Source organism: Harmonia axyridis, chromosome 3 (genome assembly GCF_914767665.1).
Source record: "Harmonia axyridis chromosome 3, icHarAxyr1.1, whole genome shotgun sequence".
In the NCBI taxonomy this organism is placed as follows: Eukaryota; Metazoa; Arthropoda; class Insecta; order Coleoptera; family Coccinellidae; genus Harmonia; species Harmonia axyridis.
Window position 1 is genome coordinate 32,229,082 of NC_059503.1, and position 21,267 is coordinate 32,250,348.

The window sequence follows — 21,267 nt, forward strand, 5'->3', positions numbered from 1 at the left end:
TATTTGAATTCATTCCAGTAAACGTTTCGTGTTTTGTTTCACGACTTTGCACGATCATACTCGGTTACACGTCGCTTTTGATTGGTCATTATCCGGTTTTAATTAATGTATCCAATCAAAAACAACGGAAAAAGATCGAAATGACAAGTATGACATTGCGGCGCCGCCACGAACTAAGACTAATATTTTCAATTTGGTCGAATGTCATTGCATTCAAAATTTGACGAGTGCATTCACCATGATTTTAGACATCTTAATACTGTCAATTATATAAATAAATCACAAAGTCAAATTTTTAGAATAAACCTTGAATTGACTTGTTTTTTGTATGGGCCATTGCATGCTCAAGAGTTTGCTTTATTTGTTTTCTCTCCAGAAAGGAAAACCAAAAATGTTGTACATTATAGGGCATTGCAATAAAATATAAATTGAATATTTGGCAGTTATGCATTAAATTACACTGTAGTGAAATGAGAATATGATAGGGATTTACCCTAGCGAGTAAACCTTTTTCAACGTTTGATTTTTTGAGGTACATTTTATCGAAAGAATTAATTTTTTGATATCTGATTGTGGAAAAGTGGTGTAGTAATATTTGCTCATATTTGTTTTCTTTTCAGGCCGTGGTGACTGAGTTTCTTATATGCTTCGCTGACCTGATATTCTGTGATCATTTGCCAAATTTAGATAAGCCTATATTAGACATTAGTAATACGTCGTCGCCGAGAAAATGCAGGCCAAAGAGCCTTGCAATTTCAACGCCTACTAAACTTATCACATTAGAAGAAGCTAGGAGTAAGCACCTTTTAAACAACAGGAACGAGGAATGCCAATACATAGAGGTTGGCGGTGGACCTAAGAACCTCCCCAAAAAGTATCATACTGTTATAGATTTACCACCAGGTGAGAAATGTCATTTCAATTCATCGGATTTTCTGTGAATTTTTCCCTATACTGTTTTGAAACAATTTTTTCCTTGCAGGATCGAGAAAAAGGGGCCACACTAAGAGGTCGCCGATGGGATGGAGGTCCTTCTTCGGCAAGTCTAGAAGTAGCACACAAACAAACCTGAAGATTGCACGAAAGTCTTCGACTCCAGGACTTAGTACTTCTGTAAGTTTTGAATTGATTTATCCAGCTGAAAGTCCCAGAAGACGCAAGAGTATTTCATGACAATTGTCGAAAACCAGCGAATCCAAGAATGAATATATTGAAGTTCCTTGCATGAAAGAAGACCTTATTCCCTACTGACTAGTTTCATTTTTGTAAAGTACTTTTTTTATTAAAAATGTCTAGAATTTATGCCGCGCGATGCGCTTTGATAACTCCACCCCTCAAGTTGTTTTCGAATCAAAGTCATTAGAAATTTTTTTTTGAAAAAAGATCTGTGCTGTGTAAGTTATAATGTGTTAGAAACTTCGCAATATCTTCGGTCATACCTTGCCATTTGAACATTCAATTTTCATTTATAATGGATGTTGCTTTTAGTGATTAAACATGGTTTTTATTGTTATTTTATCACGAACCAGTGACTCAATAGTTAGCGCTTCTGATCAGGAGCAAAAAGTTTTAGGATCAAATTCATTGATCAGAAGAGAAACTTTCTAATGACGTTTTATCCTTTCGCTTTTGAAAAAATGAACAAAGATCTGTCTGGGTTGGCGATGGGACGCAGTAGCTAAGCCTATACCTCCATTACAGAAACGGTATTCTTAACACTGAGCTTATGATATTATTCAATACTACTTAAAAAAGAGAATAAAAATCATTATGGGAGGGAAAAAGGATAAACGACGTTTTGGAAGCTGGGCGATTTGTTGATAGGTTACATTCATAATTGCAAAACAATCACATTATTTATGCGATACATACAAATTTTATCGAGTTAACGGAAGTGTAATTTTTTAAATTAATGCAAATATAAGTAATGGTCCCTGTCGGATCTAATGATTATTGCGAAATTTTTTTTTGAAAAAAATTTTTAAATGAAAGTTGTGGTAGGGAGTAGTGGAATCATTGTGTCTTCTCGAAGAGTATATTTGACTGATATTTTTTTAAATTATTTTGAGTATTTTTATTGAATTGTACAGAGGGAATGACTTCATTTGGTGAATTCTAACTATAAGATGTGGAATGACATTGAACAATAGATATGGAAAAACATATGGCTAGCTTTTGCAAGCTGGTCTGTACAATTCAATAAACGTGTGAAAGCATGCATGTAGTTAGTTGCTCAGATATAAAGTTTTGCTTGGATAAACTCTTCCCTGACAGACAATCGATTTGAAGTTAGTAAATTACGCATCTCAACAATCAATTCAACTTAAGGCATTATGCTTGTATTTTCGTGTATTATTATTATGTGGAAATGGAAAACTTGGCAGTAGTTTATTTCACATCTCATTCTTGAAATTATAGGTGATACTGGTAAGTATTATTAAGTTATTTTTAATATTGTTACACTGATACATACGAAAATAGTTCAGAAAATCTCGAATTGAACGAGTTATTTGAATTATGTATATGACATAAAAGATCCCACTTCGAAGCATAATAATGTATTGAAGATCTTTTTCCTTTAATCGCTTTCTACTTGTTTTTAATATGCAAACTGCAGTTTTTGTGATTCTTCTGCAAAATTGTCCATTCGTAATTATGGCAGGTTTTCTTTGCTTTTACTCTTTTCGTATTCACCAAGGGAGAGCCCAAGATGTAGAGAACTGAGGGTTATTAGATGGATCGTCAACAGATTTTCGTTTTAACTAGAAATAATTACAACTGAACAAATGTTCGTCACTTGATCTGTTTTCCAGTTACTATGAAGTAAAATATGGAATTCAATACAATTCGAAATTTCCAAGGTTTTTAGCCATGAACTAGTCGATTTTTCACCTGACATTTCGTGCACTATTGCGATAAGCAGATAAGATGAGAGTTTCCCAGTCATAAATTGTAACTCGACTTTAAATTTTTCCTATATGAATGGTGATTGAGAAAAAACACAACTTTTTTTTGCTATCTATACGGCAGGTTTATATTAATTTTCCTAAAATGTAATACGAAGTTATACTCGGTGATTCACGATCACCGTTGGTTAAAAATTTTAAAGAAAAGAGCGAGATAACCACTTGAAATTTTATAGTTAAGCTGTGTTGAAAGATACAAAAAAACTTCAGATTCGTTCGACTGATAGTAACTTTCGTTTTTTAATTGTAACGTACAGTTTTTATTCATAATCCGATTACTCATCGAATTATACATTGTTAATTCGTTTTCCGAATTATTTCATGAATATGTTAATATGTGTGGAGGGCTTTAGTTCACTGAGAGTATTTTTACATCCATCTTAAAGAAATACAAAATGACTTCGGTTTTCTGAAGAGTTAAAAGTCAAGAAATAAACAGTAAGTGAATGAGGGTGAGTTCTACCCTAATAATATATAATATACGTATATATTCTTGAGGAAAAAAAGTTTATTTCGATATTTGCGGATTTAATCGATCAATGCTTCATAGTTGAAGATATTGAATGCTATACCTAGGTAACTTACTGATCAGTTCATAAAAGATAAATTATCTAAAGAGGAGCACATAACAATATTTTTTCAAGGCCAAATGAGAGAATTTAGTAAGCGTCAAAAGGAATACCTTGAAACATTAATAGCGGATTTGAACTGATCAATTGGGAAGTATATTACTGATCTAGAGATACGTCTAGATCGGACTGCTTGAATTAAAAGTAAACTGCGGAGAGAAAGTAAAAGTTATCAAAAATTGGGTGATCGAACTAGAAAAACAAAATGAAGATCTTCGTAAAGCAATTGATCTTCTACATAAAAACCAGAGGAAGAATAATATTGTTATTCATGTATTGACTTCTGAGTACGAAGGTGTAAATGTTGTAGACCATATTAGGAGAATTATAGTAGAGCGGAAAAATTTACAGTTGATTGAAAAGATTCAAACGCTGGCTCTAGGCTGAACAAAGGTGAGAAAAGTCCTGTTTTAGTAGAATTCACATTAAGAGTGAAACAAATTGATGTGTTGAAAAAATCCGCAGATACTAATACATTCATGTCCCAAGATTTGTTACCGGAAGAAGAGAAAAACAAAAGCAATTGGCGAGCTTCATGAAGGAGTATAGAAAGAAAGGACGTGAAGCAATAATCAAGGGAGACAATCTTAATGTAGACGGAGAAATATTATTCCTGGATCGGTTGAAGAACCTGCAGATATGTGAAGTTTCGGCTTGGGAGGTGATTTGGTTCCAGATAAATTGTCTAACACAAAAAAAATCGAAACAATACTTACATTGAAATATCAAAAATGGATAATTTCTCAACCCCGCTCCTTCATTTCGAATATAATTGATTTAAAGAATGCTTCTTCAGCCTATTTATATACGTATTAGTTTTAATTCAAATGTACATTTAGTAAATGGAATAAGCCCATTTATTTTGTCGTTGTTAAGGATTACAAATTACCAGAAACAAGTAATTCCTCTAGTGGTAAAAATTTAAATTGATTTTTATTTAGTCTTCCTGAATTTTTTTTTTTTGTTAAGAAATCCCACCTTATTTTTTCCTGAGTGATAACGGAAAAGGATGTTTTAAACTTATTTGATAGTTATGATTGATTGAATTGTCCACTCTGTTGAGTATTGTTTATTTTTATAGTAATGATGATGAATTACTTTGTTCATAGGAGAAGTTTAAATAAAGTATATTATTATTTGAAATTAAATTTTTATCAATGGTAACCCTATATTATTTGAATTAACTCCTTAACATGCCATTTTTTGTCAATATTTGCAATCAATCCATTAGAAATAGGTTTTAATGCAGCGAAATAACAGAATTTACATATTTTCATTGCAAGTGAAAACGTCGAAAACAATTCCGGTCCTTGTTAAGACAATGTAACATTGCATTTTTCACTGGAAACTTATGCCTTTGCTTTACTTCTTTTTTTTTCAAATCCCATTGAGGATGCAGTGAGAAACTTGATCTTGTTAGAATGTATAACAAAAATTTTGGTAATAAATTCGTTATCACTGGGTGTTTTTTTTTTCTCTCACTTAGTCACTTAATATAATATAGAAAACAATTGAAAAATTAATTAATAATGGAGTATGAAATAAACTAATTTTCCCAAATATATTATTTACAAAGTAGAAGTAACTAAATATGGTTATTTCAAAAAGATGATTATTTTAGAGAATTTGAGTATTCATCACTGATATCTCCTGCAAAGTCGGATTCTGATCTTGCCTACCGTGTTTTCATTAACGATAGATTAAAGGAATATCAAAAGAATTATATTATTTCTGCTGGAGGTGTCTCCACCTGTTTTTTTTAGTTTCCGTTAGTTTTTTACTAAGTCTCGTATTATCAATTCAAAATAAATTTATTTATAAAAATATTCTCTGTTAAAATAATGACCAATACCAATTTCCATCAAATTCCCCAAATGTTGAGATTAAATTTGATGGTAGGTTGAAATATCACGGTTCGGAATGTTAAAAATAATCATCGGTCCAAAATAATGTCATTAACTAAGATAAAAGTAAATTAGGTGAAAACGGTGCATGTGACTACTTCCCAAAATAGCCAATAGTATGAAACTGAAAATAATCATTCAATCGGCTGTTTTTATAAGCGTTTCATATTAAAGGAAACTTGTTGATATGACATTGATGTTTTACTTGCCATCTGTGGCTTCTGGTTACGTATCGCTTTTTGGCTTATACTTTTTGTTGTTTTTTGGTTTGTTGCTCGAAAACATTGTTTAGGAAATATCACAATTCTGTACGGTGCTTTTTACATTAAGCTAAAGTGAATCCGTGAAAGAAGACTGTTTCAAATTTGACTCTGTTGGATGTGTAATCAGAGTCATTGGACTCATTCCTAGAAGAAATTAATCAAAACATGGTTACGAATGTTACGACTACTAGATTATAACCATAATCCTTGTAGCTAAAAGCAATTTCCCCTTTCAGGAAAAAGCCATCACTACTGAGCCAGAGCTGATAGAGGTGAGACGAAAGCTACGCAGCGTTAAATCAGCTGAGAGCCTCACTTCCGGTCACTCAGAACCCGGCCCTAACGACTGCGATGTTCTTGGTCCCCTCCACTCCCTCCACAAACCCCCTGGTCACAACCGATCTATCTCTCACGATTCCTACTTCGATACACTGCAGAACTCGCAGAACAACTCTGAAGGCTCGCTACTGGACCTCAGCGAAATCCAGCTCAACTTCGACCTGGAGGAAACCGAGATGAGGATATTTTCTGAGGACGAGAGCCTGGTCAGTTCGCCAAAAGTTCTGCGGGAGACGGTGAGTGAACGCAATAATTGATGATGATATAGAGGGCTTTCCAATAAGGTTTCATTTTGATATAAAAAAGTCTTGTATATTTTGAGATGTTTATTTCATTGTAAAGTGGAAGGTATGTCATTAGCGATGGAAAACTAGATCAGTCAAATGGCTGCAACGGCTTCAATGACCAGGTGCTGTAGGTCGATACATTCACGAATTCCTTCTTTAAGATCTTGAATCGATTGTGGAGATTAGAATAGACCTCATTTTTCACGTGGTCCCAAATAAAAAAGGCGTTAAATCCCAGTTCTCGGTAGCCAATTGTAATCACCTCTTTGAGAAACAACACAGCCAGGAAACTTTTCTTGCAAAATTGCGATTGTTTCGTTGCTTATCTGACACGTAGCACTGTCTTGTTGAAAAAAACGTCGTCCAAATCAATATCTTCCAATTCCGTCTTTAAAAAATCATTAATCATAGCCTAGTTCCCAAGATCGGCAAGGAACCTGGGTTTTCGTCAACACTAACGGCTACAGCAGCAATATTCTCAGTTGTTCTTGAGCGACGCACACGGTTTCGATTCTTCACATCACTAACTCCATTTTTTCACCAGGTTCACTATAGCCGGTTGAAAAGGAACTTCACGAAGACCCAAAAGTGCGTTTGCGAATTGTGACTTCAAAATCTTCACCATTTTTATAGCTGTCCAGATTTCGGGCTATTCAAAATGAAACCTCTTATTGGAAAATCCTGTATTAAGTATTCAATAAAATTAGAGATTGCTCATCCCTGAATTTCAAAAGTAGCGCTTAACAATGAAATAATCTGAAATATAAAGTAATGGAATGTGAGGTGAATAAGGAGTTTCTAATGAAAATAAAAAGAAACATATTGCCTCTAAATAATCAACACTTGATACTAATAATAACACTAATACTCCAGGTTAAAGTTCTAGAGAATAAACTGAAGATTAGATACAAAAATGTCAGTAATGTTAATAGAATTCGAAAATCATACATTTACATTTTCTCTTAGAGACTACAATTAAAAACTGATGCAGTTCGTTATTTTTGTGTTTCCAAATTAGACGTGAACCTCGGAGGACGTGTTAGTAGTACTCATTTGCTGTCGTTTGAGGCATATTTAGTGATAGCCAAAATTCAACAGTTAACGGGATATTTGAGTTGTAAAGGTAGTTGCTCAAAATATGAGATGCGCTGCTACCCTTTCAGTACATTATTCTTTAAAAAAAAGAGCTAGATAGATTATCTGAAGGTTTTGATTTTGCAGAATCAACGAAGAGTGCTGACCCGAGCAAGGCCGGAGGAATTCAACAGCGCTGCCAATTCCGGCAACCCGTCGCCTAAAAAGCAAGCTAGGGTAGTCCTTTCCCCGGATTCGACGTCCCGTAAACGCACCAGGTTAGAAGATCAGCTTTCCGACATCCAGTACATCGACTGCAACACTCCCGAGAACGTAGTTAGTACCACCGCCATAGTCCACTCGGAAAACGCAGTTACTCCATGCAGCGACTCTTATCAACCCAGGAATAAATCGCCTAGGAACTCAGACATCTTGGATAAGAGACAATCCTTGAATCTAGATTCAGGAGTGACACAACCCACCATAGTGAAGTCATTTACTGAAAACGACATCGGGAAAAAGGCAGCCGGCACGACGAGCGTGACACCCCAATCGCCCATGTACAGACCTCTGGGGGAGTCCAGCACGAATACTACGAGCTCGCCAAACGATCCGACATACCAGAACTTGAACAAATCGTCGACGCCGACCTACGAAAATGTCCTGACCACGATCAGTATAACCTATAAGTCGCCGCAAAGAAGCGCCGAATCTTCGCCGTTAAAAACGCAGGCCAACTTCGAATCCATCTACGAGGACGTCACCATAATACCGGAGAAAGCGGTAGTTCCTACTTCTACTGCATCACTGCCTATCCAACAAGCCAGTCAACCTGAGTTGAGAGAAGGAGACAACTGTCTGTCCTTGTTATTGAGCGATAGAGAAGACCGACCAAAGAGCCTAAGCGCATTAGATAAAGTTTCAACGCGAAAGGAAGACATGAAACCTAATCTAAGCTCCAGCGTCGTTTACGATACCAACGAACAACTATCGCTTTTCTCCGTTGAAGAGCTCAAAACGTTCAGCTCTAACAGGTCTTCTGGCTCGAACATCCAGTACACTCCCTCCTCGACGTCGGCTCCGTACCAATTCATCGAAAACACTAACAGTCCGACAGACCAAAGTCTGAGTGAGGTGCTGCACAGCTCTACAGAAAATCTGAGTCAGTCTTCTTTCAGCTTCCCAGTTTCCTCCTCAAAGAGTATTACACCGAACGTTAGTCCTGCTCCCTTGAAGTCCGACACTCAATCTTTGGAGGATTTGTTGACTCCTGTGAGTCCTTTGGAGACTCGGAATACCAGCGAGAGTAGCCTGTTGCAAGAGATACAGAGCGAAGTGTTGGAAAGTGCGAAATTGAGGCTTGACGGCGGTGGCGATTTGATCGATTTTAGTCCTTCGGTCGAGAGAGATGCTAGTCTTATTAAGGATATTCATGAATCTAGTCTTGGAGCGGATGTAGTCGACACGGATGGCGTTATTGACAATGAGGATGTCTACCAACAAGTGAAGTTCTTCAGACGTTCTATACACGAAGTCAATTCTCTGCTGAAGCTGGAATTTTCAGATGGAGAAATTGTTCAAGAAGAATTAGATGTGATTGAGAACAAACCAATAATAGAAAATATAACAGAAGAAAACTTGGATAGTTCTGAGGTGAATATGGAAGAAGAGGTCACGAGTTATGACTCCTTAGAACCGCATGTGTACGAAAACTTACAAGGTGAAAATATGAGAGAACCAGACGCGATGAATGTCTACGAGAACGTTGAAATAAAGCGCGAACACAGTGAATCCAATGATAAAATTAGTGTGAAAGACATGCTTATGAAATTCGGAGAGTGTAAGGAGACGGTGGAAGAAATTAAAACGCCTAACGAGTACTCTGAAATTATCGAAAATACCTCTACACCACAGGTGGATTTGCGGAATGAAGAGATTCAAACTAACTTTGCACCACAGGTGGAGTTGCTGAATGAAGAGATTCAAACTAACTGTACACCACAGGTGGAGTTGCTTAATGAAGAGATTCAAACTAACTTTACACCACAGGTGGCGTTGCTGAATGAAGAGATTCAAACTAATCAGCGCCACAAGAAGTTCTACGAGAAGGACTCTCTGCCACCGTGTCTGAGAGCTAGGAACCTGAAGAATCAGATGAAGACGAGGAGTTTGGATGAGGAGGAATTCAACAAGGAGTTCGGCTTTGACATGGATTCCAGGAGGAAAAGTTTGGACGAGTGTCTGAACTACAAGACTAACACTTTGCCAAAGACGCTGAATCAACCGAAAGTACTGCCGCATGACGATGCAGAGAGAGAAACAGAGTGCTTCCATTTGTCACATGGATTGAACGGAGACAGAAACGTTGAAGAGGAGGAAATGAAAAAGAGGGAGAGAATAGAGAAGTACAAAGAGGAGAGGAGGAAGATTCTGCAAGAAAAGTGAGTATTCGATGTTGAGTTGTTGATTTGAAGAATTACTTCTTAGCACTATTACATTTGAAAAAGTACTGGGAATCTGACAATGGAACACAAAATATGTATCATTCACCCAAATTTATCGCCTTGATAGCCATTTTGTAATGCCCTTTTGGTGTCCCTGCTCGGGTGCCATTTTTAACGCCCTTTTGGCGTGTGGGGCCTTACCTCTGATAATTCTCGAGCGGCAGTCAATCTTAAGTGATGATTGGTAAACCACACAAGAGTAGTTTTAGTCGACAGGGTTCGGTGTCATCTAAGGTGGTAGCAATGACAAAGTAACACAAAATGCAATATATTTAATAGTTTTACTTCATTCACTTTATATACAGGAATGTCAAATAAGCAGCAAGATGGCGACCGATTTAACAGCTGTCAAGTGATTTATTCTCAGTTTGGTTTGGCAATTCATCATGAATAGACTCACGCCTGAACAACGCTTGCAAATAGTGCAATTTTATTTCGAAAATAATGGTTCTGTGCGGAATACGTATCGCGCACTACGTCCATTTTATCGTCGACAAAATCGTCCATCAGAGCAGTTAATTCGATTAACGATGGAACGTTTTCGCACCACGTTTACTATTATTGATAACTCGCATCCCCAGAGACGCCGTACGGTGCGTACAGAAGAAGCTATTGCTTCTGAAGAGCGTAGCATTGAGGAAGACCCGAATGAATCTATCCTCCATCGAGCACAGGAATTGGAATTGGCCTCCAAGATCTTGTGATTTAACACCGCTAGACTACTTTCTGTGGGGCTATGTAAAGAAAGACTACTTTCTGTGGTCTATGCGGATAAGCCACAAACCCTTGACCATTTGGAAGACAACATTCGCCGTGTTATTGCCGATATACGGCCACAAATGTTGGAAAAAGTCATCGAAAATTAGACGTCCAGAATGGACTACATCCGAGCCAGCCGTGGCGGTCATATGCCAGAAATCATATTTAAAATGTAATGCCGCAAGATTATCTTGCGGATAAATAAAATTCATGTCAATCGAATAGTCGATCGTTGTTTTATTGCAATTTAAAGTTCTATAGCTCAAAAAAAACACCCTTTATATGAACAGATATTCAAAGAATGGTACCATCTGAGAGGACTGTTATCTTAACTTACCGGTTTGCCAGTCAGGACCGCTTGTTATAAAAGAAGACAGTTTTAAGAACACTATCAAGAATCAATTTAAGTACTGAATTCGAGTGCACAACAACACCACAATCGTTCTAAAGCTTAAACAATCATTTACAAAGTAACAAATTGATTTGTTAGCCACATACATTCAGCTGCTCTCTTTTTCCGATTCTTAAAAATCAATACCATTCTTGGCATTATGTATTTCGATTTGATTGATACATTCATTTTTTATTGGTATTCTTGATCTGTCTGTAAAACTCGACTGATTTTCTTTGAGCGACGGAAGACGTCATTTAATATTATGTCTTAAAAATCATTACATTCATACTAGGTTCTATTTTGATTCTCATTGAACTTCCTGACACAACGTTCAGATATTCCATCTATTATTGGTGTTACACTGCGTCTCCTCGTTTTGAGACAATATGAATATTTACTAGAAATTTCACATGAAACCTTCCATACACCACCAATATATTATCTAAGATTCTTCTTTCACTTATCGATAACCTGATAACTAAATGTTTTAACAGCATCGTATTTTCCCTAGATACAGAACAGAGAGCTTTAAAGAAGATAAGGATGTCCTGCTATCCAGAATGAAGATCTACAAGTCTCCCAACAAAGAAGAACCCCAGGAAAGTCCAGACTTTTTTTCAGACCTGAACCGAGTGCGCAGGAAAAGCACCAGAAGTGATGATTCTGTCGTTTTAGAAGACGAATCACTTCCTTCCAAACCACTCGTCGAGGAAAAGAAGGTCACAGACGTAGCTGTGGAAATAAGGCCCAACAGTCTCAAGGCCAGGGCAGCTATGTTCGAGAGAAACAGCACGGGGTCGCCGAGCAAGTTACCAAAACCTTGCAAAAAGACCTCGGTCTTGCCGAAAGAGAACAATGGAGACTTAGTAACTAAAGATAACAGGTTGGGAGATTTGGTTAATAGAGAGTCGGATAAGGCCTTCAGGGAGAACTTCATATTGAGGAGCAAGGCTGAAGATATATTCAAAAGTGAAAGAAGGAGACACACATACGAATCTAGGGAGAAACAAAACGCGAACGAGTCGAAGTCGAGAAGGGGCAGTTTGGATCGAATAAGTCCGAGGTATGTTGAAAAATGATCTTTATTGAAATTGTGTGGATGTTTAAGAGAAAGACTATTTCGATCAATACACATTCATAGAACACTTGGAGGGACATAGCACATAAGGCACTGAATAAAATACGTTATTCACTTGTTTGCAGTTCAAAGACAATCGATTATAATTTATAATCGCTATAAATTGGCTAATCCCTAAAGCACCCTTTAAAAGTCAAACTTACTTAAGGCATTAGGCTAGTATTTCAGTCCAATGGCGAGTAATTTAATAAATAAAAATGTCTGAACAATGAAAATTAGTCGAGTAGTTCAGCAAGTGATTTAGTCGAGTCGAACCATTTTATTCTATTTTAAACGGGCGAGTAGCATCTCATCCCTTTAGTTGTCTCTTCGTCCCATCGGAAAGACATTTTGGCGGCAACAAATGAACTCAAATAATTATTTGAGTTCATTTGTTGCCGCCAAAATGTCTTTCCGATGGGACGAAGAGACAACTTTATAATTGGTTTCCAAATATGTAGAGCATGAATGTTTGTGAGATATCAAGTCCTAGCATTAGCAAAAGAAATAAATGAAACAATCCGCATACTCGGATTCAGAAAATTGAATGAATATACATGTATTTAGATACATAGTTGATTTCCCGAGTCTAAATAGCGTGAGTGTCCTTAAACTGCATCCAGTAGCAAGAAAGTATAGAACTAACTCTAATTTATTAATTGCAGGAAAAGCCCTTCTTAAAAAGGTGTCTTTACTCAGAATTTGAGAGTGTATTTCCATTAACAGAATATCACTCAATTTTCGGACATTCTCAAACTATCGAATTATTCTTTGATATCTTCCAACTCTTAATTCTTTCAGAAGACGATTAGTAGCTCCTAGTTTATTTCTTCTCTTGATCCATTTTCGTACCCATAGCTTGTTTTTATTAATCGCACAAATTTCCTCATCCACCTCTTCTAAAATAGTCATTACAATTAGCTTAATCATTTCATTTATTTTAATTCATTATAGGCTGTTCATGTTCAAAATACTTGTGAACTGTAATAACAGTAAAGTGGGAACGATTTTTGGACAGAAGCGAAAATTTTAGTTACTACATTACTTGCCATTCGACTAAAATACTAGCCTCATGCGAACTATTCTTTAGTTCAAGGTATTTCATATGGACTAAAAAAATTATTTCACTGATTTGATCCTTGATTCATTCAAAACAAGGTGTTAATTAAATTAATACGATGCTGAAGGTTTTTATAGCTGGATTGTTCAATAGAGTTAGATAATTTCGGTTTTTCATAAAAATAATGGTCTTATCGTTTTTAGACCTAACGTTTCGCCTGCAGTTGCAGTAGACGTTTCAGATGTTTCCCAGTCTTAGAGTTTAACTCGGCATTAGATTACCTTAAACCATAGTATAAAGAAGGATAGTAAGACAGTCCTAATGTTAAAGCGATTTGAAGCGATTTCGAGAGCCATCTGGTGTTCACGTTGTGATACTGCAATAAAAATGGTCTGTAAAGTGGCGACCTCCAAAAAAAATGCAGTTATTTTAAGGAACTAATACTTTTCTGCCGGTACAAGAAGATAGGAATGAAGTTTTCTATATTTTCGTATATCTACAGAACTGTAATCAACTCGAACAGACGTTATTGTAGACTTAACAATATGAAAGAAGACCGAGACAGTGGCGTGTATAGTCCATGTTATTGATTTCTTGATAAATAACGCTGTTGCTTTGTGTTCAGAATTTTTGTACAATGGCTGTAGCGAATGGTCATTTCGAAATGTTCCTTCCAAGGTGAATTTCATTGATTTCATAAAGAGTTGACTATTTTTTCAATAAGGTTATTGTGCATTTCTGAAGAAAGATCCAATTTTCAGTGGGTTTTGCCATAGTATGGTTTTGCTTGCACAATAACCATTAATAATAATTTGTAGAATAAACAGACATTATGTCTCAGCTAAATTTTTCAATTTAAAATAATTCAGCTATTGGGGAATAAATAATAAAATAGTCTTTTCAAAATTCGTAGGTATTTATTATTTCGATAGAATACAGTTTGCAGGTATGGTAGGTAGTTAAATGAATGTTTATTCATGAAAAGAAAGTTTGACTAACTCACCCTTCTTCGAATGAATAAACATGTATAACTCACGTAATGTATACAAAATTTTACCCCATTTGATGGGGATTCAAATGAACAGTTTCCAGAAATAACTATGAAATGAGATGAAAGGTACCGCTCCAATTTGTGATTGCTACGACACTGGGTATTGGATTGTTAGCAATTGTCATAAAAAATATGATAGTCTTGGAGGAATTCAGTGGTGAATTAACTTTATTTTTAAATTACTGAATGGATTAACGTCATTTTACCCTTGTTGCTGTGGATTGAATGATGTCGTTTTATGCGTCAAAATGGTATAAAAAATGAAATAATCCTTGAACAATCTATATTCTCACATGTTTCCTATGCATTACTCTGTGTGGCTAAATGGATACTTATTAATTCATTGATCTTCACTACGAAAACTCTTTGAAACTCTCGAAAAATACCTCAGCCAGGTTGTTGAGCCGTGTTTATGCAGCTAACTTGCTAAGTTGAAAACAACCTACTTTGTGGAGCTAAATAATTTATTTGATACTCTGAATATTTTCATCTGAACTTTGCAATCCTATGTATATAAAGCGATACCAATCTAATAATTCTGCCGATTTTCATTCAACAATAATGAATTAGGTCGCAATCATTGAATAGGGGTTCCGGAAGGCTGATTCATAAGCAGATCAAAGATTACATCTCTTTAATCTTTGAACCAGATGTTGGCGATAATATTTATGTAGCTATTTTTCAGAACGAATTGATTCAGCTTTTCTCTCATTTCTTCTGCATCCTTCACGAATGATGATGCAACACTAAAATTATTTTTCTGCTGCATATTCTGCGAGTTAATTTGTTGGGTCAAGAAATGTTTAGATCATTCCGAACGTGAAAATTGGTCATTTTGGTTTTTCAATTATGCTGAAGAATTGTCAACTTCACATTATTTGTTGATTGCCTGGTTTTCATTTGGCTGGAAATATATTTGCAATATTTAAATATTTGTGTTCGTAATAATAACTCCAAAATATATTGTCTATGTTTCTCGCATATCATATTTGTTGCGAACCATTCCGGTAAATGGGTCTTTATATTTTTCACAAGTTTCCTTTTCAAATTTGACATTAATTTATGATTCAAATGTTTTCCTATATCTCTACTGAAACAATCTAGAGCCCTTCTTGTGAATTCTCGTAATAACGATGTTGGAGTTCTCAAACCGGTTTCATACTTCAAATCATAATTTTTGAAAAAAATCAAAATCTCTCCTTCATTATCGAAATCCTTATCAGCTTCCAAACTGGTTTTACAGTCTTCACATTCGAAACGATCCAAACATTTTTTTACCAAATAACCGGCAAAATATATAACAGAACATTTTTCTAATGTTGCACTATCATTCAATTGGACCACAGAACCATCAGACGAACTGCTGGATGAATCCGTATCTGAAGATGAGGAGGATTCTTCGACGACATTCAATAAAGCAAGGGCTTCATTGCCATCTGTTAGTAAAAAATTATCGTCATCATCTGGTTGTCCACCAGCATTGGCACTTCTAGGTGGCCTCATAAAATTTGTGACAATACTGATTTTGAAAGACGATCTAAAAGTTCGCACAGTAGGATTTCTGTTATATCCTCCTCTCTGACGATATACAGAAAATTGATTTTCAAGTGGATCTTGAATCAGCCTTCCTGTAAACAAGAATTTGTAACCTTCATTTTTCTCATTAGTTGCAAATTGCTTTACCGCATTTATGGTTAAGAGAAAACCGTCGTAACATCAGGTCTGGTTAATTTGTCCTTTTTCCCAACTTTATACAGATTTTCCAAGACCTCGTAACCTTCATTTATGGCTGCTAAAACCTCAGGATTGGTATCGCTCAATACACGATTGCAAGGTTTTGTGGAATGCAAACGTGTGCTATTCAAAGCATCGAATAAATTATCCATAGTTTTCACAAAGTGAGCAGTATTTTCAGCCGTAGGTGAGACAAGTTCACCTGTCCTGGAAGATGTCATAAAGGCAGCATAAACACTATGGCTCAACAATTGGGTTGCTAACTTAACGTTCATTTTTTGAAATGAGTTAGGGTTGAGATGTTTATCTGTGAGTTTCAACAAGGCTTTTCCGGTTGAGCTTTTTTTATCAATATCATACACTTGTTTTATATCTGAGAAGCAAATATATTTTTCATTCAATATCAAATTAGTGTTAATGAAATTATTTCTTACTGACTTAATGAGATGAGGGACATCAAAAAATGCGAAATATTTTCTTTCATTTAAATGGAAGTATGGTTTTGTTTTTTCAACTCCCAATTCTTTAAACATTTTTTTGTTTGTACTTGACAAATCGCAAACTATGCCTATCGTGTCTAGTTTTGATCCACGAAGTTTTTCCAAAGCCTTCTTAATGATGAGCAATAAGGATTCGCATGACACCCCATCATCCGATACAAAAAATGCAATAGGAATTTTCCATGTGCTGTATATTCCCCTTATCATCAATACAAGAGCCTGGCTTGCAGGAGAAGATTTTCTACCGAATTCTCCCAGATCTTCAAAACCTTCTATCATGTCCGTGTGTTTATTATAATCTATATTCCTCTTTATGCTCATTTCATCGAACATGAGAATACATTTTTTTTCACGAGGCATCATGGAATCTGCCTTCAATGACAATTGTAAAAAAAATTTTTTATTGAACCCAGGTTTGCAATTGAAATTATTTATCCATGATTTCAGAGTTGAAATCCCTGGTAAATTAATTCCTTTTTGCTGTAAATATCTATAAGTTTTAGGGCCCCTATAAAAGAGGGATAAGGCATCCCGTTTCTCGCTTGCTTGCCATGGGGATTTCGCCCTATGACGTACCTGCATATTTATTAAAGATTTTGCGAAACCGGTTATAGATGCTTCTCTAAATGTTTTTGTATGATGTTCAGCATTCATAATTTTCTTTTTAGCATTTCTCAATTGCACCTTCGTGTTATTGAGTTTTTTCCTGCTGTTCTCCAATTCAAGTCTAATTAAGGTCATTAAAACTAACTTAAAGAAGGGTTGAATTCTTGGTAACTATCAAAAACTTAAATATTTACAATTGAAACTTTCACCATGATTATTTACGATATCCAAGAGCTAATTAAGGTCATTAAAATGAACTTAAAGAAGGGTTGAATTCCTGGAAACTATCAAAAACTGAAATATTTACAATTGAAACTTTGACCATGATTATTTACGATATCCAAGAGCTAATTAAGGTCATTAAAACAAATTTAAAGAAGGGTTGAATTCCTGGAAACTATCAAAAACTGAAATATTTACAATTGAAACTTTCACCATGATTATTTACGATATACCTTCTTAATATTTTCTAGGAAATTTTAGAAAAATGAAGATTATTGAGTTATATTCAGAAAGATTGACAATGATTCTGATTTTATGATATTATCATAGAATACTATTATATTATTCACAGAGACTCATTTCATACACAAGGATTCAGATTGACAAAAACTTCTGCTATATAAATGAATGAATAAATGAATATTTTATTTGATACTAGCTGTGCCCGCGGTTTCACCTGCGTTGGGATTCGTATTTTTCGATTTTTTTTACTTCTGGAGGGCGTATGAAAATGAAACCTATACCAGATTTTAAGTTAGATCTTCAGGAACACAACTGTGAAAACCGCATAAAATTCTGTGCTGTAGTTTCTGCGTGATGCGCAAACGAATTTACATACCGACAAAAAGACAGACAGACAGACAGACAAAAAATTTAAAAATGGTTGTTCTGCCTTCTAATACTCATATAAGATCTCCCAGCATTGGTTTTCTTCAAATATCTCTCATGTACAGACGTCGGACCCCTTACAATTTTATTATATATCAAGATTTGATTTATTATTTGTCTGTTCGAATCACATTTTATTATCGAAGGGAAAATGTCCGGAATTGCATAATCAAATTGCTTCTTTTACGTGAAATACATGTGCATGTATTAGGAATTAGTACCCTGACGACCGAGCTTTGCCCGGTGTTCTCATTTGGAAAGGCTATCATAAATAGTTATCAAATAAGTTTTTTTTTTAATGATGTTTTTCAAAACACCATCCTAATACCAAATTTCATCCAAATCATTATGGGCGTTTTGGATATACGCAAAATGTATGAAATTGTGCCATATTATATATTATGTTTATGTAAATATAACGAAAACTCAGCATACCAATCGGTTTTATTTATTTATTTTCCTTATAACAACATGAAAGTCAAATGTACATGTAAGTTACAAATGTATGGAAATATTTCATTTTTCATAAAATTTCCAAAGAGCCCACACATGACATATATTTACATTTGAAAGTTTGGTAGTTTGCAGCCAAAGGGTTGTAGGAAAAAAAATTTTATTACCAAAAACTGGAGAAAATTAATAATCGATTAACGGGTTTACGCATTTTTATTCTCAGTTATTGGTTGAAGAAAATGAATTTTATTCCAGACTAACGCCGAAACAAAGTATATACAATATACATACATGCGAATAATACCAGAATTGAGAAAACAATCAATCATTAATTTTTCGATATAATCACGTTCGAAAAAACTTGAAGAGGCGATTCAAATCCGCCCAACTTTAGTATCCGCCACTGGTTTAGATTCCAGGGTAGATTTAAAATACAGCGACATCTATATCTATTGGGTCAGCACCATCTGTTATCGAGGTACGTCTTGTCCGAAACCTAAGTATGTACCAGAATCAAGCTACGACATGCTTCGTCCTGAAATAAGCTAAGACGTGCACTGGATGGCAAATCCCCAGCGACATCTATTGGTGCACTCCACGCCGTCAAATTTTAACCCCGTATGGTTGGATTACTATCCTTCTTTATACTATGCTTAAACTGAGTTCTTATGACTACGAAATAATTAAGAATTCTTCGCATATAAAGATAAACGAATGCAATAATTTTTTTTTGTTTCCAGGAAAGAAAAAACCACCCCAAATTCTTACTGCATAAAGGATATGAAAGCTATTTTCGAATCAAAATCCAAACAATAATGAAAAATTCTTCGAGAAGTTAAAAAGTACTACGTTTTGTTATTAGCGAATTAGGAATTTAATATTGACCAAATACAGAAATATGGTGTTATAACAGAGTCATATAAAAATGTATAAAGTAGTGTCCAATCCCTAAATATGCTATAAAATAGAAGCTTCAACCTTGCAGGAAAACAATGTTTTTAATTCGATTTGATCCCAACAAGATTTTTAAACTTTTTTATAAGATGATTTTTTTATTTTTCTTTTCTTTTCCTGTATGTTGAAGTTCCTGAAAATCTCTGGAATTAGGAGTGCCACATAATGCTGTAGCACCCAAAAACGCTTTATTTTTATAGGGATATAATTAGCGAGGTTTCAGAATGGTTTTAACTTGATTTTTTGAAAATTTTTTAAATGTGATATACCCATTGTATAGAAGGAAGAATAGAATGTAACTTTTCCATCTTTCCATTTTGCTACTACTACTTGCTGCTATAAAGTGAAATTCAACTTATAAAATTCTTCTGAAGAAACGGTAGCTTCATTATGAAATTGTGCGGAATTTTTCAGGAAAGAAAATACTGGGTTACTTATGGTGAAAAGTATTTTGTTTTTTTTTTTCGGGAGTTTTTTTTCACTAAGGGAGATATCCTTCCAATTCAATATAAATCAAATCTAATTTTGGCAGAATGAACCTAAAAACTCACCAATAAGTATCTCAGAATTAGTGAATTTCTTCTGACTGAATTTTTTTCTTATCCATGACATTTATTACTCACTTGAGAGTATTATTTCGTATTTTTTTACGAAATTGTTAGTTTGTTGGTCAAAAATATTTTTTTGAAGTAGGACCACAAACATATTTTTATTTCGATTTTTCAAGCCCTAACAGTTCTGTTATTTGATTGTTTCAAATTAAATGGAATTATTCAAATAGACAATAACGAGTATATGTTTTCATACTTATTTATTGCGTTTTTACCTTTTTTTATGGTTTAAATTCTATTTATTTATTTTATACTCATTGTAAATATTGTATTCAGCTTTGAGAAATTCAGAGTTATGTTATGTTTAATAAACTATCTCATATTGAGTATGTCTTTTAATGTTACTACTACTAACCAATACACAGAGAAACATACATAATTTCTTATATATTACAATCTAATTAAATTCCAACAAATATTTATTAGAATAAATATTGCCTTAATCTCATATAATCAACAACCCCAATTTTGGTACTTTCTTTTTGTTATGATACTTGTATCCCAGTAAGCTTTGCCAGATAAGGTTCTGTGCATATTCACAATACATTTAAATTAATTAATCGAATTCACATGAGTCACTCTTCAACAAGATAAGAGTAGTACTCTTCTGCCCGCTTCATCTTGGTATTAATTTAATAACAATTAGCTGGCCGCTCCGGCTTCGCACGGGTGTGTTTAATAAGAAAGAATCATTTTCGTTTCAATTTAATCATCTACTTTCTGTCTGGTGACCCAAAATACATCCTTCGAAGTGTCAAATCATGCTCTATGATTGTTCGCTTGGTCTGAGGGAAAAGAAAAGTATTTTTTCTTTTCCGTATGATTTTTTCGAAAATATTTTATTGTATAAACCTCCTCATGACAGCAATGAACACAAAAAAAGAGAATTATCTAATTTAGTGCAGTCGTTTGAACGTGATGCCCTCACATTAAGCTAGATTGACATGGGTAGTGGCGTTCGATGATTTCACTTACAGGGGCACTACAGGCTACAGGGATATCGAAAACCGTTAGAAATACAGGGTGACTTGAATCACAAAAAAGTTGCATTATTTAGGGATGAGTGTGTGTTAGTTCTAACCCTGTATATTATATATTTACAGATTACCTCAAAACAATATAATACCGATAAGCAAATTCAGTTGATAAGAACTTGGGAGTGAATGTAATT

General features: G+C 34.9%; 1 protein-coding gene across 3 annotated transcripts in view; it reads left to right on the forward strand.

Moving 5' to 3' along the window:
* Positions 1-20,422, forward strand: part of LOC123676703 (GTPase-activating protein CdGAPr) — an 83,301-nt gene extending 62,879 nt beyond the window's left edge. For all 3 annotated transcript variants that reach the window (XM_045612833.1, XM_045612830.1, XM_045612831.1), the window contains exons 9-14: positions 621-903; positions 983-1,113; positions 5,999-6,337; positions 7,610-9,903; positions 11,631-12,182; positions 19,272-20,422. In XM_045612833.1, the coding sequence (XP_045468789.1) occupies positions 621-903; positions 983-1,113; positions 5,999-6,337; positions 7,610-9,903; positions 11,631-12,182; positions 19,272-19,347 (3,675 nt within the window). In that variant the 3' untranslated portion in view covers positions 19,348-20,422. The remainder of the gene's footprint in view (positions 1-620; positions 904-982; positions 1,114-5,998; positions 6,338-7,609; positions 9,904-11,630; positions 12,183-19,271) is intronic.
* The last annotated feature ends 845 nt before the right edge of the window (positions 20,423-21,267 follow it).